Source organism: Macrosteles quadrilineatus, unplaced genomic scaffold (genome assembly GCF_028750875.1).
Source record: "Macrosteles quadrilineatus isolate MER2022 unplaced genomic scaffold, UCM_ALF_1.0 Scaffold_14__1_contigs__length_3811126, whole genome shotgun sequence".
Classification (NCBI taxonomy): domain Eukaryota; kingdom Metazoa; phylum Arthropoda; class Insecta; order Hemiptera; family Cicadellidae; genus Macrosteles; species Macrosteles quadrilineatus.
The window spans coordinates 1,810,444-1,826,291 of NW_026542607.1; the positions used below are offsets into that span (position 1 = coordinate 1,810,444).

The following is a 15,848-nucleotide window of genomic DNA, read 5'->3' on the forward strand; positions in this document are numbered from 1 at the left end:
TGAATATGTGTTATTTCATTTAAATTTTGCACTTTTATGGAACGAATAAAGACAGTTTACTATCTAGAGTTGTACAACTATTGTCTGGGTAGCTGAGTGGTTTTAGTGCTGGCCTTAAAATCTGAAGGTCGCTGGTTTGATTTTAAAACATCACTAGACCCAGATTCCATTTGTCATTGGGCTATCATTTTAGCCAAAAGTGCAAATTATCAATTAATGATGCTTCTAATAAAAAAATCAACATTAGATTATATAAATATTCAGGATTTAAACCGTAACCTTAGAAAAAATAAATAAATAAAAATGCTAATTGTGTTGATCCACACAAATGATAGACACTCAAAAGAGTATGTTAGAATGCCGCAGAAAATCAATAACACAAAAAAATATTTCTAACATGGAAGAGTGTTTGATCTTAAAATCTACAATGTAACTTTATTGAGATCTGATAAGATAAACTAAATATGTTTGTATCAATCGGCATTCAAACAGTAGAGATGTTTTCAATCCAGCATTTGTTACTTTTACAATCAATTAGCAGACATGTAATAGGAGTAACTTGAGGTATGTTAATTTAAGTGATATTTGGAAAACATGTTTAATTTTTCAACACACTCAATTTTCTTGTTACTTCTAATATGTTTAAAGTATAGAAAAGTTGTTTGTAAAGTAATAGAAGACAGTGAAAAATTCACTTATGTAAGAAACACTTCTGTTTTTATCGACAAAACATTTTTCCTCAAGAAAGTTCTTCAGTATAACCGTATTCTTATTACAGCACCTCGAAAGTTCGGTAAAACAACAAATCTGCAGATGGTCAAACTGTTTTTGGCCAACCACAACGAGAAAGAATACGCTGAAAGATTTTTTGAAAACACCAATATTTGGAGGGACAAACAGTTCTTGGAGAAACACTTCTGCAAACATCCTGTAATATATTTTAGTCTTAAACCTGAAGTGTATTCTGAATCTATAACAGACATTGCACGAGAATTGAGAAGGAATATTAAAAAAGCTTATGATGAACACAGCTATCTCAGTAAGTCATCGAAATTAAACAAAGCGGCTATACAATGGTATACAGCCTATGTTAATTTGGAAGTGATAGATTTCTCAAGAGGATTACAATTTTTATCTGAAATTCTTTACATGCATCATGGGAAAAAGGCCGTGATTCTGATTGACGACTACGACCATTTAATTACTCGGAGTGTATTCTCGAAATTAGATTTGAATAAGATCTCCCGTGCAGTGTTCCACATCATAAATGAAACAATCAACGACAATGTGTGTCTAGAAAGAGCTATTTTCATGGGTACAGTTCCACTTAAGTCAAGAATGAACTTGCTTCAATCCTTCAAATTCATGGAATCTAAAGATTTCAGTTCTTATTTTGGATTTACCGAATCAGAAACAGAATACCTCTTGGATAAGTTCCGTCTCGGAAGATACAAGAGTGAAGTGTCAAAGTGGTACGGAGGTTATAACTATATCAAAGGAACATTTCAAATATATAACCCTTGGTCGGTTCTTATGTTTTTGAAGACAAGGACATTCGACACCCATTGGATTTCTTCAAATGTGGAACAAATTTTGCTTAAGTATGTTAAGCCTCATTTTAAACTACATAGTCACTGCAGAGTGCTTGCGAGAAATAAGAGCATCACGTACGATGTGATTCCAAGCTTCACGTTTAAGGAGATCACAAAGTTAAAGCAGCTTCAGTCTTCCTACAGTAGAGTAAAAGAAGACTATGATTTGTTTATCCAGTTTTTCCTAGAAAGTGGTTATTTAACATACGCTAAATCATACAGAGTAGTACCAGGGTCGGTGACTGTAACTTTACCGAACCAGGAAATCTTCAGAGTTTTTGACAATATTGTTAAACAGCTTCCAGTTCCAGACTTTTCCAAAAGACCTACGTTCAGAAGCAGTTATAAATGAAAGGACACTTTCAGTGGAAAATTCAGGCCTTACAAAAGGTGGTGATCAAAGATCTAAAATTATTGATTGAGTTTTCTAGGTTTATATCAATAATTTGTATTCATGTGTAATTAAATTTATTTTTAATATGTATGCATTGAAGAACTAGCCAAGGCGGAATCATCAATTTTGATGCAAGCAGGATCGGTATGTATCCCAGAGTACCTAGTAGGATGGATTAAAATAAAATGCCTATTCCCCTTATAAATTGACCACCCTAATTCAATAACTGCTTTCTTTGAGCATTTTCTCCAGTAATTTCCTTTTTAGTTTTCCATTTAACATTTAAAAATCAAATAGAATTTAAAAATTTAGCAAAACAGTTGAATATATATATTTATGTATACATTATGTAAAACTGCAAACAGATCTTATATACTGATAAGATAATTTCTGGCTTCATTCTACTGAATTTTCCCTAAATTTAAATCAACCCTGGCAACTAACTGTACTTATTTAGAAATACGAAAATACATACTGTAGTATTAAAAATATGCCATATGGCGGTAATAATAAAATACCCCCACCGCAGCACAGCCAACCTGCTGACTAAGCAAATTTCCATTTGTCTAAGTTTATTTTCAATCAAATCTATTTAAATAACATTTGGTTTAGTATGTTTTATCTATGAAAGTACCTAGGTTTGTTGCTACAAGGAAACTAATAAAGTGTTCTTTTTTAGTAAAATATTAATAGCTTAGTATAAAATAAAATAATTTGCCATGTTTGATCAAAATCCTAAACTATAATACGAGCTAAGTCTGTCTGTCTGTCTGTGTAATATGCATCACGAAGTCCAGCGAAGGATTTTTACTAAATTTTGGAATTAGGGACTTATAGCCCTAAAAACGTGACTGGAAACAACCACTACCTCAGGAAAATTCGTGTTTCGCTACACAACTCATTAGAAAATTAAAAAATTTAACAGGGGGGAAAGTACAAATAGGGGAAAATTGTTTCCTTCCACCATGGGGGAAAATAGGGTAAGTGTTTCGTGTTGGAGACATTTTGAGTGCACTGGTGTCAACTCAATGTTTCACTCTTATTCAAGTGTTTATTTTTACACTAGCAGATTACCCGGTCTTCGTACGGGGTTGGAATAATTAATAATCAAATAAAATAATCGTATAACAAAATTATTTCAATGTTTCTTTAGCCCCCGAGGGTATGGGGCGTCCTTAAGACCCAACTCTAGAGCCTCTTCTGACTCCATCTCCATCTAACACCTTTTTAACAGATTTCCTCCATCTCTCAGGTAGAACAAGTAATCTAGTGAACAACGATTGAATGAAACACATCAAAACCAGCTTCAGATTTTACAATCGGGTGAGATATTCACTCTAGCAGTATCAAAAGCCGTATAATACCATTGATTATACATCCCCCCAAGAAATCTTGGGAAGATGTAAGAGGTGTATGATAAATTTCTGGTGCCTTATAAACTATAGACTACTTATGTTTTATCTACATTAAGCTTAAACGCTTAACGGACGCTTAATGGATCAGCCGAAGAAAACCTTTGAGCTATGCCCCCCTCCTTTGACCTGAAGAAAACCGTCCGGATTTGTTTGGACACAAGGCTGTATTTTTTAACTGTTTCTCGTTATTTGGCAATCCATTTAAAACTAGTATATACAAATCCAATTGCAAAAAAGTCTGTTACTTGGTTTTTTAGCTAAACAAAAATACAAATCGAAATCATAAATAAACCCTAAAATGAAAGAGGTCGTTTAGTAGACATCAGCGCACTCTTGGCGTTCCCAACCTGTAAGACTCTGAAAATAGGCTTCAGATTTGAAAACAGAATCACAAGTCTCTTTGCACAATTCAAAGTCAATTATTTCATATATTCTTTTTTAAGTGATATTACAATTAATTATAGTTTCTTGTGCATTGTTATAGTATAGAGAGTTGTAATTTATATTATTGGGGCTTCTATGTTTACACCTGTACGTTATATTGTGGGAGGAAAAGAAGAAGTGTGATAGTCTCTGATTGGCTATGAATTTTAAAATAGTTTCAATTCCGTTCCACCAGAGCGCATTGAATTGAAACTAACATGTCTGCCTTGAATTTCTGTAACAAGTTGTGAGTTTTTGTTGATGTTAAATGTTGACAAAACTGTTTTGTTGTGTTATTATGTGATAGTTAATATTTTTTTAGGTTGTTATTGGTTTATAAAATGGTTTAGTACTGTTACCATGTGTGAAAGTGTTAAGTTTTTCAAGCAATTAGCTGTGTTCTGTACTTCAAACAACATCAAAGGGACAGGTATTTCTAAGGTAAGTAAGCCAAAGTTAAACTTAAAAGGGCGGTTTCCTGCAAAGGGTTGTTTGATCCCCTTTGATATGTTAATTTGCTAACAACAAACGTTGACCGGGAACTTCAAATTCTCATACTTTAGACCATTGTTTCAAATTTTAAATATGTAAATAATTTATAAGTTAAGGATAATACCTAAAATGAGAAAGATCCATGAATGGTGTTGAGGGTTAGGTAATTCAGTTGCTGTATTTCTTAGTCGCCTCAGATGGGTTCTCTAAAAGCGTGTAGGCCTAATAATTGATAGGTTAAAATCCTAACAAAGTTGCAAAGTTACCTACCTACTAAAACATGTTAGAAAAGTAATTTGATTGAAATTCTAGGGACCTAAGGGTAAAATAGGCTCTATTAAAGATTTAATATTCCTATAGGCCTACTGCTGAACTCACTGCAAGTTTTGCAAAGTAAATTTTAGGATTATTCTACTTAACCCTTGTGGTGTTTAATTTCAAACTAACTTAGGCCTACCCCTACTGACTCCTTGTCCGATGCGGTGTTAATGACCAACTTGTCAGTAAAATAGCATTGATGAGATCAAATAAGGCTCTGAGAAGTTTATCGATGTAAAACTGCTGCTTTGATCCTATTAGCTAGTCCTAGACTCTAACTTAGCAAATCTCTTGTAAGTAGCCTGGAAGTTAGAGAAAGATTTTAATTTTCCCCTGATAACTTAAGTTATTTACAGACACTGATTGTAACCACCATCATACTTAGATTTAGCAGGCTAGCCCCAAGTTCCCAGCATCAATAACTTACGTTTGCTGCGGTGCTTGGAAAGTAGCCGGTCCCATTGTGATTGTATTGCCAATTGGAGGGAGAAAGATTTTACTTAACAAGTTGAATTTTAAGCTTGTCAGAGGGGGATTGTACGGGGAAATTTACTACCAAACTACACCATAACAAAAAGCTAGTCACACAATACGTGTACGCTACCGTAACGTGGTATATCTAGGTCCGCCTTCGATCGACGCTAGAGCAAAAACATTGCCGAGCGTTCCTGATCGGGTAAGAACGCATCATACCGAGCAACGTATCCGATCGGGAACGGCCTCACTCAATAACAGTGCCAGACTAACTTATTTTTAGTTTACAATTTGGAGGAGTTATCAGGCCTAACTTACCTAGAAGATTTTACCTTAAGGAATGAGGAATAAAATTTGCCACTAAATCACCCGACTCGACTGCAATGAAAATCAACTTAAGTAGATCCTTGTTTTAGTGTCCACCTAACTCACTTAAATTCTATGACCATCCTGCACGAGTTCTATGGCCTTAGTTTTAAACTACCACCAACGTCTAGACTAAGTTAAAGAGTCTTAGTGAGACTGTTATGAGGCTCTCATTAGGTAGCCTAGGTAGTAAATTACGGTATTCAAAAGATTAGTTGCAACATCATTAAAATTTAATAAGTAGATTAGCCTATTATAATATTCTCTCTGAGAAATTATTGGATGTGTGACACAAATTTAATTTTTTACATACCTACCGTACAATAACCTATGTGCTGTCAATAAGGAATGATGCATTTAACAAAGTACCTACCTTAGTCTACTATCTAGGCCAAAGGAACAAGACTACCCCACAGAGAAGTAAGGTAGAGAGGAAACTTACTTATGAGACGACTTTGCGCTTTCAGCACTATTTAGTTTGTTGTGGTTATACTGTGACGAGCAAGGAAGAGCCCAAGCGGCGAGCACTGTGTGGAAATTTTCATGAAACAGGGCACAGGGTCTTCCTCCACCGTAAGCATTGTTGTGGGTACATTAAGGCATGAAATCAAGGGGGGGGGGCGGTGTTGGACTATGCCCTAGATACCAGCGAAAATAACTACTTACTAAGGGCTAGGCACCACTTCAAGAGTGTAACTTACGACTTGAATGTAAAGAAAGTAACATGACTACAAGATCGCCACTCATCCTATAGGCCTACTCATTTCCATTCATACTTTGCCTAAAGTTAGGCTTCCTACTTTCGTATGGTTGCCATTTCAGATAAAAGTATTAATATTTATTCTATAAATAACTTCTTTATCAGCATTTTGTGTTATTAGGCCTACTGACCCAACCTGATTAATTCTCCGGTACTCAACAACAAGACAAATTAGATTTAGCTAGGCTAAGTTCAGTTTAAATTTTAACAAAAAATAGTTAAATGAAGTTGATTAAGAGTTTAGAGGAAGTTAATGTTGATTTACATTTGAATTAGCCTAGGTCTAATTGTATCAGTTGCCATTGATCATCCAAGTTTAAATAATCTATACTTATTTAATAGCCTACGCAAGCAGGGTTTTTGTGACAATTACTCCTCCGAAACTACTGAACCGATTGGCATGTTTTTGGTGTCGTTGGAAAGAGTGTAACGTGAAGTTGTGCAGGAAACTTTCTTTTTATGGGAATAATTCAAGAGTGAGGCCCTGGGGCCCTTTAAAGTTTCATATTTCTCCATAAGATTAACATGGGAAACAAAAATTGTTATGCAACTCCAGCTGTTGACAGAAATTAAAAGTGAGAAGAAGAACATATGTTAATTGTAAACAGTCAATAAGTTTGCTACGAATATTTACTGACTTGGTTGGGGAAAATGAAATATTTAGCCTACTATCTGAATTTGGGTTGGCGTAAATATTACAATGGAAAAAAGCGAGAGAGCCTAGATAAAATGATATAATCTGTTATGTACATCTTGAGTATTTCCATAATATTTGAGTCTAATCTTTTAAAGTCATCAGAAATTATTACTGTTATTCATTTTGAAATAACACCTGTAATACTTAGCAATTGCTCGAATTCGAGCAACAGGGACACTAGTCTAGTAATTATTTTATATTAGGTACCTAAATAGCCTACTTTTATGAATACGTTAATTGAATTTGTAAAATAGCCACAAGGCCTGTTTTGTGCTAAGCTTAAATAAATAATTTTTAAAATTATTTTAACCCAATAATCAATTACAGTCAAGTTGAATTTTAAACACTCTGAAAAACACATAACTTAGGGTGAGGCTCTACTTTGTATGGTCTCCATTTCATTGAAAAGTTTAAAAGTAAAGTATAAAGTACCGGTACTCTAGTTCAAAAGCTTCTGATTTTCAGGCTAATTAACATGTGTAAAATATGCTACCTAGGCTATTAAATCCTACCTGTAACCCACTAACTAATTGCAGTTAAATTCACAGTAGGTACGGTACACAAATCTCAGCTGTCAAGGTAGCCTACAGTAGCCTTATATGAAATCCCGGCGTAAGAGCTGTGAGCTTGGGGATCCAGGATGATAGATTTGGAAAAGTTTCCTATTTAGGTAGGCCTACCTACAAACTTTAATACTTTAATAGTCATTACAAATCATTTGAGGAGATGAGTGTAGGATGAGTGGCGTGATCTTGTAGTTTTGTTAGTGACTAAGTCCGACATATTCCTTAGACACAGCGACACAGCCGTTAATTAATAGCCCATACAGCTAATGGAAACTAAGGGACCTACAGTTTACAGTGGAATCCAAACCACATTTTTTCCTTGGTATTAACAAATCGGTCTAACTCGTATTTATATTGAGCACAAAACAAGCTTCGGTTGGTATAAAAAAAAAAACTTGACCTTGATCTGATTACAACTACCTTTTCCATTAAAAAGTATTTGCAAATAACGTTTGAATCACGAGTGGAATCCCTTTGGTACCCTTGCTAATTTTGGTACCCAAGAGTTAATTTTCCAAAGACCTTATCTAGGCTCTACCTCTTATAGTTATTGTTAAGGAGAATAAATAAAAGTGTATGGTTTGTTCTGCTTGGTAACAAAGACTCATTGAACCCCAATTGATGAATTTTTATCAGGTTGGGTACCGGTAACTTAGAAAAATGTTTTTACCTACAGTAACTAAAAACATAAAAATTCTAGGTTAACTCGGGTTTTTGCAAGAAAAAAAGCTAACATTTTGATGAAAACAAAGATTCTGGGTAGCTAAGTGGTTAATGATCGCATTGTAACTGGGTAGCTAAGTGGTTAATGATCGCGTTGTAACCAAAATTTTGTCAGTTTGTTCAGAGAAAAGTCAGTAGGCCTACTGTAGCTTTTTGAAGGTTCAAAACTGGACCTACCTGTCAACAATCTCTGGGGTTTTAGGGGTCCTGGCTAGTGAAACAGCTGGTCTTGGTCACTAAGAGCTAAAAGTAACTAAAATCTAAACACAGCATCTCACATCATTCTACACTCATCCTTCACAAATATTTGGGTTAAAATATGCACATAGGTGGTGTCCCCATCCACGGCCACCTTAAACTCCGGGACGCGGCCTGGTAGAAATGGTAACGTTGCGAGTAGTGTTGTCTAGCGCCAGACGTCCTATAAGATAACATGGCAGACAGGTGACACCAGCTCATTAATTCACGTATTATTAATTAAAATTAAAATTTATAAACATGAATGTATTAAAAGATTGAGAATAAAACATATAGAATTGAAAACCAAAACAATATTTAAATTGAAAATCCAATTTTGTATTAAAGTGGAGTCAATATTTTCATAGCCCAGAATCAAAGCTTTCATATTCTTAAAAAAAATACACAAATACCATTAGCTGCCTCCAAAACAAAACACCTGTTACAACCCTACTTGCTATGTTGCCACTTCGAAGGCCGCTGCCTGGATTTAAGGTGGCCGGGTCCCATCTCAGTTGGTAATAATAATAATTTAGTAGGTATAATGATAACTTTATTAGCCTAAATAAAACTATTATCAGCCTAGCATCTGAGTAAAATACCTTTAAGGTTGAATAGCATTAACTCTGTTAATTGTCTGATTAAAAACAAAGACAACGATTTTTAAATGTTTTTTTCTGTTTTGTTGATAAACACAGTGTGTTAATTCCCCTAGTATCAAGTGAAAAAACACTAGGCCCTACCTAGTTTGTTAGCTATTTTTTGAAAAACCAAATACTTTTGTAGTTGTTTATCTAGTTGTGATCTATGAAAAAACAACTACTTTTAACAGTTTTATATCAACATGTTAAAGTATGGCTGCAACCATTTTGTATAGCTGATATTTTAGCCTTATAGAAAAATATTTATTTTTACTATACCATACCATTATTTGTGTGGGTTGAATGAAAAACTAATCGTAAGATTAAAAACCCCTATCCCACTAATAAGTTTGTGTGTGAATTATTCTGTGTACCTATTTAGTTTTCACCCCCAAAATACTCAAAAGTTTAATAATCTTAACAAGTTTAACAAATTTGTTTTTTTCCTTTTTTTAAGAAGTGTTGTTATGTACGTCTTGTTGTTTCTTTTTTTTAATTGTACATGAGTAGAGCTACTTTTAATTTTATTGTGCTGCTAACTGGATTTTTTATAGGTAGTAGTTATATTTCAACATGTTCTTGATATTGCTATTTAGCCTAAATGTTCTTGGGTGGTATTCAGATGCAGGTTGTTGTAAATTTAGATTATTCACCCATTATTGTTTAAACTAAACATAGTGGTATTTTTTCATGTGAAATATTTATGGAGTTTCATAAAGATTATTTTAATTTTTTTTGGTGTTATGGCAGATTAAAATATCAGAATCGTATAAAATGTTACACCCCTAAGTTATATTAAATAGATAAATTAATGTTTTAAGTACAGTAGGCCTATAGTCGTTATAGCTTAAAATAAACAAAATTTTTTTGAAATAAGGCTAGCAACACAGATTCCTTGTCTTACGTGAAAATGCTTGACATCCAAACAAATATTTATATCTTTATTGTAAAATCTGAAGATTGTTTTCATATGTGTTGGTGACTAAAAAGGTTTCTTTTTATGGTAGATTATTATATTTTTTTCTTTGGTTAGAACACTACAGGACAAGTAAGCAATAGTGTTAAATTCAATTATAGTAGTTGTTTCAAAGTTGGCTAATTCTAATTAACGATGAACATAATGTCAACGGCAAATCATAAATCTTTATTGGTCATCTAAATAACAAACTTACAATAGTACAATAGTTACAATGAAAATGACGTCTAATAGGGCTTTAGATTACTAAATAGTTATTATATTACTAAACACAGCCATACAAAAAGTCCACATCTTAAACCAGACGGAACTAACATAAAAATTATTTTCATGTTCCATAAGGATGATAAATGTAAAAATAAATATGTTTTATATACGGTGGAATTCAAAGCTGGATAGTTAGCCGTTCATCTCTGCGGTCAAGGCTCGAGAGACGATCTGAGCAGGCGCTGTAACTACGGCGCCGAACGTTGCCGAAGACAGCCGAGCGCGGCCGAAGCGGCGAGGTGTTGTCGGCGGTTTCAAAGCGCCGCCTCGGGCCATGCAGGATTCACGCTGCTCTGAGCTTACACTTACATCTGTTATTCCCTCGACCCCGACCGACGAAAATTAAAATCTCCGCTTCCCGCAATTCATATCATCGTGGTCTAATCGCTGAGGATTTCACCCAGATTATTAGGTTTACAGACGATTTTTCGACCATTAAGATTGGAGTCACCATAAGCGTAGACTTTGGATACTGTAGTCGTTTTATGGACCAGTTGTAACCACGTTTTTTTTTAAGATCTGTATATATGTGTATATAGGCCTACATAGTGAAACTGTTTGTTGATGATTTTAATGTTGCAATCACTAGGCCTATATTGTCGCTACATTACCTGAAACGGTTGTAAACTAACGTAATAAAACTACTTATGAATACGTTTATAATATGGTTGAAGTTATATCAATCAATAAATCAATCAATATGAAATCGGTTACTGCAACGGATGGTGTCACCTTCTCAGTTGCTAAATTATACATACATTATTATACATACATTTTTGTTTCCTTGGCTAACTACAACGCTTTTCGATTTCATTCAAATCAATATTTAGACAAAATTGAAAATGTAAATGACTTTAACAATTGAACATACCCTTTATTGAATAGTAATAAAATTATTACTAATTAATAATAATCCATAATCAGATAGATAAATATTGTAATAACGCATTAACAATGCAAAGTAGGTATCTATTATTCTACTATTGAAATTTATAACTAGTGTTCATGAAAGTGAACACCAATATATTAATCACTAAGCGAATGACATGGTGTAGGAGTTAAGTTTAGTTTAACGTTACATTGGGAAAAGTTCAAGACACATTAATAATGTCTTTATTGCTTTCTGACAATTCTACATTCTATATCAAACGTCAATCTTATCTACAAATAATCAATATAATCAAACAAAATACAATCTAGTCGCTGAAGAAACTAAGGTTTGGAATTTAGGTAGGATAACTTATTTATAAAATCTATGTATATATAAAACAACGAGTAAATAAACTATATTTACAAAGATTATTATGGGCTTCACTCAAGTTTAATTTTGTCTGTGATGTCCAGGATTCGTCAAAACACATATCCACATACATACGTAACACGAAATCGTCATGGCATCAAAAGTCCATGATTTCGTGTTGTGTGTGTGTATGTGCTTATGGTGAGTGACGCCTACAATAATCTTAGTAAATAAATAACACCTCGCCTAAAAGCATGTCTTTCAGAAACAAATAAACTATAATCAACAACAATAAATAAATTCTCATCTAAAAAGTAATAGCAATAATTTATTAAATGATGAATTAAAACTAACTAAACTCCTGGGGAAGAAAATTATGTAAAAGATTAAACTCCAACGGTATTTTGTGAACTCAACCACCTCGTAGAACACCACGTCAACACTTGCGTCGTCCTGTTTTAAACAAACATCTCATCGGTTTGAAAGAGACATACGCGATTATAATTACTATCTAGGGCGTGTTTTAATAAAGACTCCTCTATCTAAACTATTACAACTCTGCATCCTAAACCCTTTGTTTTCTGTTGTAACGGACAACATACTATTCATCGTTACTTAATTTAAACATGAAATTATATTTGTTGAAAACCATTTAATGAAATGCTATAATATAATTACGTAATAAATAATTTACTACTCGGAAAAGCAATTAAATATCTAGAAAGTCAATTAAAACATTTACAATAAATCCGATTTCTTTCTAGCCCGACTTGAATGCCCGATTTCAACAGCTTGGTCACCACGGCCAACACTCAACAGAATCAAGAATCAAGAATCAAGAATTTATTGACCATTCAACAATTACATGCTATCAGTCTCGTCACAAAAAAAAAATAATTACAAAATGTTGCAAAAACGCACACATCAATAAAAGTCAAGTAGCATACAAGAAATAAATAAATTAATAAATTACGTCTGCATCATGCATCACATACATGCATAAATTACAAGGTACATTTACATAAAATGGCTACACAGTCAGCAATGGTCTACAATAATGAATAGTCCAGATCAAAAAATTCACAAGTGTTATAAATAGGGCTGTTAACCAAAAAGTGTTTAATCCTGTCTTTAAACTTGTTTAGTGGCAGGTCTTTGATTGCAGTAGGAAGAACATTGTACAGCTTAAGTGCAGTTACCTCAAAACTTTTTAAGGTCCTGGAATAATAATTGTACTTAATAAATATGTGATTCTTTTGCCTAGTAGAGTAATTATGTAGATTTTCACATAACAATAAATTGTGGACATTCTTTTTCACATAAATTAAGCAGTCCAAAACATAAATAGCTGGAAGAGTGAGTAGTTTTAACTGAACAAACAAAGGCTTGCAGTGTGCTCTAGGCCTAGTTCCACACATTATACGTACAGCTCTCTTTTGCAGGATTAGTAATTTAACAACGGAGGAGTGGTTACCCCAGAGAATAGTGCCATAGGATAAATGACTAAATATGTGAGCATGGTAAACAGTTACAAGTGCATCAATGGAAACAATCATACTCAAAACTCTAAGCAGAAAAATACCTCTACATATTCTGTTAACAACAGTGTCAATGTGAGTTTCCCATCCCAACCCAGGCTCAAGATGAACTCCCAAAAACTTAACAGGGTTTGCTTTAGCAGCATTGAGACGGCTAGAAGTAAAAAGAATTTCAAGAGTCTTTTGATCATTGAGACATAGACTATTAGCACAGCACCAGTCGTTTATGGTATTAGAGGTGTCATCTAGTCTACCTCTCAAGGATTCAGCACTTTTTTCAATAACAGAGAGGGCCAAATCATCTGCAAATAAATAAGGATGTACAAATCCATCATGAACCTGATTGGGAAGGTCGTTAATATAAATAATAAAAAAAGAGCAACGTTGAAAGGTGTTTTATGTCGATGCAAGCATGTCTCGCGTGAACGTGACTTTGTGATTGTTCTGTACAAATGTTTGATACGGGCGACACTTTGTACGCGGGCTGACATATATAACATTGTACAACACATGATCAGCAGTGTAGTTTGACGAAGAACTGTATTGGTCAACTCTGATGTTTGACTTTGGATACGTGTTACCAACATTGACTTTGAAGTGTGTGAGTAGGCTTCTCGTCCTGTAGGGTAATACAATTTGATGGGTTTCGTAAATGCTGGTTCCGTTCGAATTTGGGTAGCGAATTCTACTTTAATTCTCTTATTCCAGAAGGGATTTCACTGATTAGTGATTTATTTTTCTTCTAACTAAAAGACTAGTAATAGTTTACTGATAATATGTTATATGTTTGGTTAAAATAGTTCAACAGATTGCTGAACTACCGGTACGAAAAAAATTGTAAACCACTCGCCCTCAACATGGACCAGACCATAAACCTCTCTTATTAATTTTTTTGTGAAAATTGTTTCGTTGTTAATCTAATTAAATATCTGTATGGAGTCAATTTTTGTTTATTTTACCTATATGCCAACTATAGGCTTATTTAGTTCTAATGACGTGTTCTAACATTTTACCTCGCAGTTAAAATGAAAAAAATATCGTAGGCCTACATATTTTTAGAATTAACACTAATGCAGTAGGCTAACTATGTTCATACTTATTATAATCAATATAATACAATTGTATACTGCACTTTTAATAATATGCCCTAATTCACCCCCGGTAATATTACTTTTCATTTTCTAATTCATGCTATGCATTGTCTTATGTAAGATAACTATTTATTGATTTTTATGCGGGTAAAAATCTATCAGTTAACATCTTTGTTGGACGGACGTTTATTTGCGGTATCCGTGGGATTTAGCAGAGACTCGTCAAATGCAAAACAAATAACAGAAGACAAATTTTAATAACAAATATTATATTGCATGTCTTCAAATTTAATTTTGGATTATTCAGTACCAAGTCCTAAAGAGTCTACCTAATATGGTATGAAAAGTCACCACAATAACTACAGTGATACAGTATACTGTAATATAAAAGCCCACTCGACTTGTTAAGCGAACTCAGCATTTTATTACCGTATTTTTTAATAAAAAATATAATTTTGTTTTTAAAGCAATTTCCGTCTACCACAAGCAATATAGTATCAAGACTCGTTGAAGACGCAATATTTGATATTTTACAACTCCGCTTCCCCCTGTGCGATTTTCTTGCTTCACTTGACAACAATGTGAGACGAGCGGCGAACAAATCTAGCGTGCAGTGATATGACCACGTGTGTGGGATTGTTGTATTGTAGCGGGATTATAAATGTAAGGTTCGGCCGGATTATATGGGATTTCGTCGATGGAATCGCTGCGTCGTAAAAAACTTCGGTAAACTGAAAACACCCCGGGCAAATCCTGGGCTCTCGGTGAAGTCGATGGTAAATTAAATAGTTTACGTTATTAAAAGGCTTGCGGGCATTTTGAGCTGTACAATTTACCTAAACTGCTTACATTTTCTGATTGTATTACGATTTACTTCTGTTTTTGAGTCGTCCAATAAACATTGTCTTAATATTCTAGTTCAAGATTATTAATTTGCGTTTGCCACATACACTATTTATACTTTTTAGCTCATATTCTTATAAATATTGTCACGTAAATAGTAGTGTTTATCACTAGGAGTGAAAGTCGCTCTTTTTGGTACGCAACTCTGGGTTTACAAGCGAGGCTCAAAGCGAGCTTGGAAATACGATTAAGTACCAAAAAGACACTTAAATTGCTCCGTGTGATGAACAGCTATTTTTTATCATACTGTGGAAATAAGCTTCTAATCGTAATAAAATTAGACCACATAATTTGAGGTTGAAAAAGTCGTCTTCGAATCGATGACTGTTAACACAACATACAATGACATACGATGACGTAGGTTGTTCAATCGTTTACAGCTTATATCCAAAGAGTGGAGGACATGGACTTAATTTATCTAACATAGATCCGAAACATTCTGTCATGATAACCAACTTAACTGGAAAATTACACAGAAACAAACTTCAAAGATGCAATATTTTGGTTATTAGACAGTAAGGTAACTCAATGACAATATCAGCATTTCCTTTAAAACCGTTATGCAAAGTAATGACTGACTGTGGACTATATCGTTTTATTTGGCCGGATACGCAATTATGTTAGCTAATTCGTATTTAATATTTATGCCCCTAACGTGTAATGATTATCGTGACGAAATGTGTCTGATTTTGGCGATCTTGTGACATTTTAAAATGCAGCCCTGAAACTAGTCAT

General features: G+C 33.9%; 2 protein-coding genes across 5 annotated transcripts in view; both read left to right on the forward strand.

Annotated features, from left to right (window-relative positions):
- Positions 1 to 498: 498 nt before the first annotated feature.
- LOC129005006 (uncharacterized protein in vnfD 5'region-like) lies at positions 499 to 2,191 on the forward strand. Its single transcript, XM_054433752.1, has one exon. The coding sequence runs from the start codon at positions 595 to 597 to the stop codon at positions 1,942 to 1,944; it is 1,350 nt and encodes a 449-aa protein (XP_054289727.1). The 5' UTR covers positions 499 to 594; the 3' UTR covers positions 1,945 to 2,191.
- A 1,852-nt stretch (positions 2,192 to 4,043) lies between these two features.
- Positions 4,044 to 15,848, forward strand: part of LOC129005001 (axin-like) — a 72,098-nt gene continuing 60,293 nt past the window's right edge. For all 4 annotated transcript variants that reach the window (XR_008491790.1, XM_054433744.1, XM_054433748.1 and 1 more), the window contains exon 1: positions 4,044 to 4,265. The gene's annotated coding sequence lies outside the window, so the exon portion shown is untranslated. The remainder of the gene's footprint in view (positions 4,266 to 15,848) is intronic.

Excerpts from the sequence above, each read along its gene's own strand:
- LOC129005006 (XM_054433752.1), top strand. The coding sequence starts at position 595 with ATGTTTAATTTTTCAACACACTCAATTTTCTTGTTACTTCTAATATGT.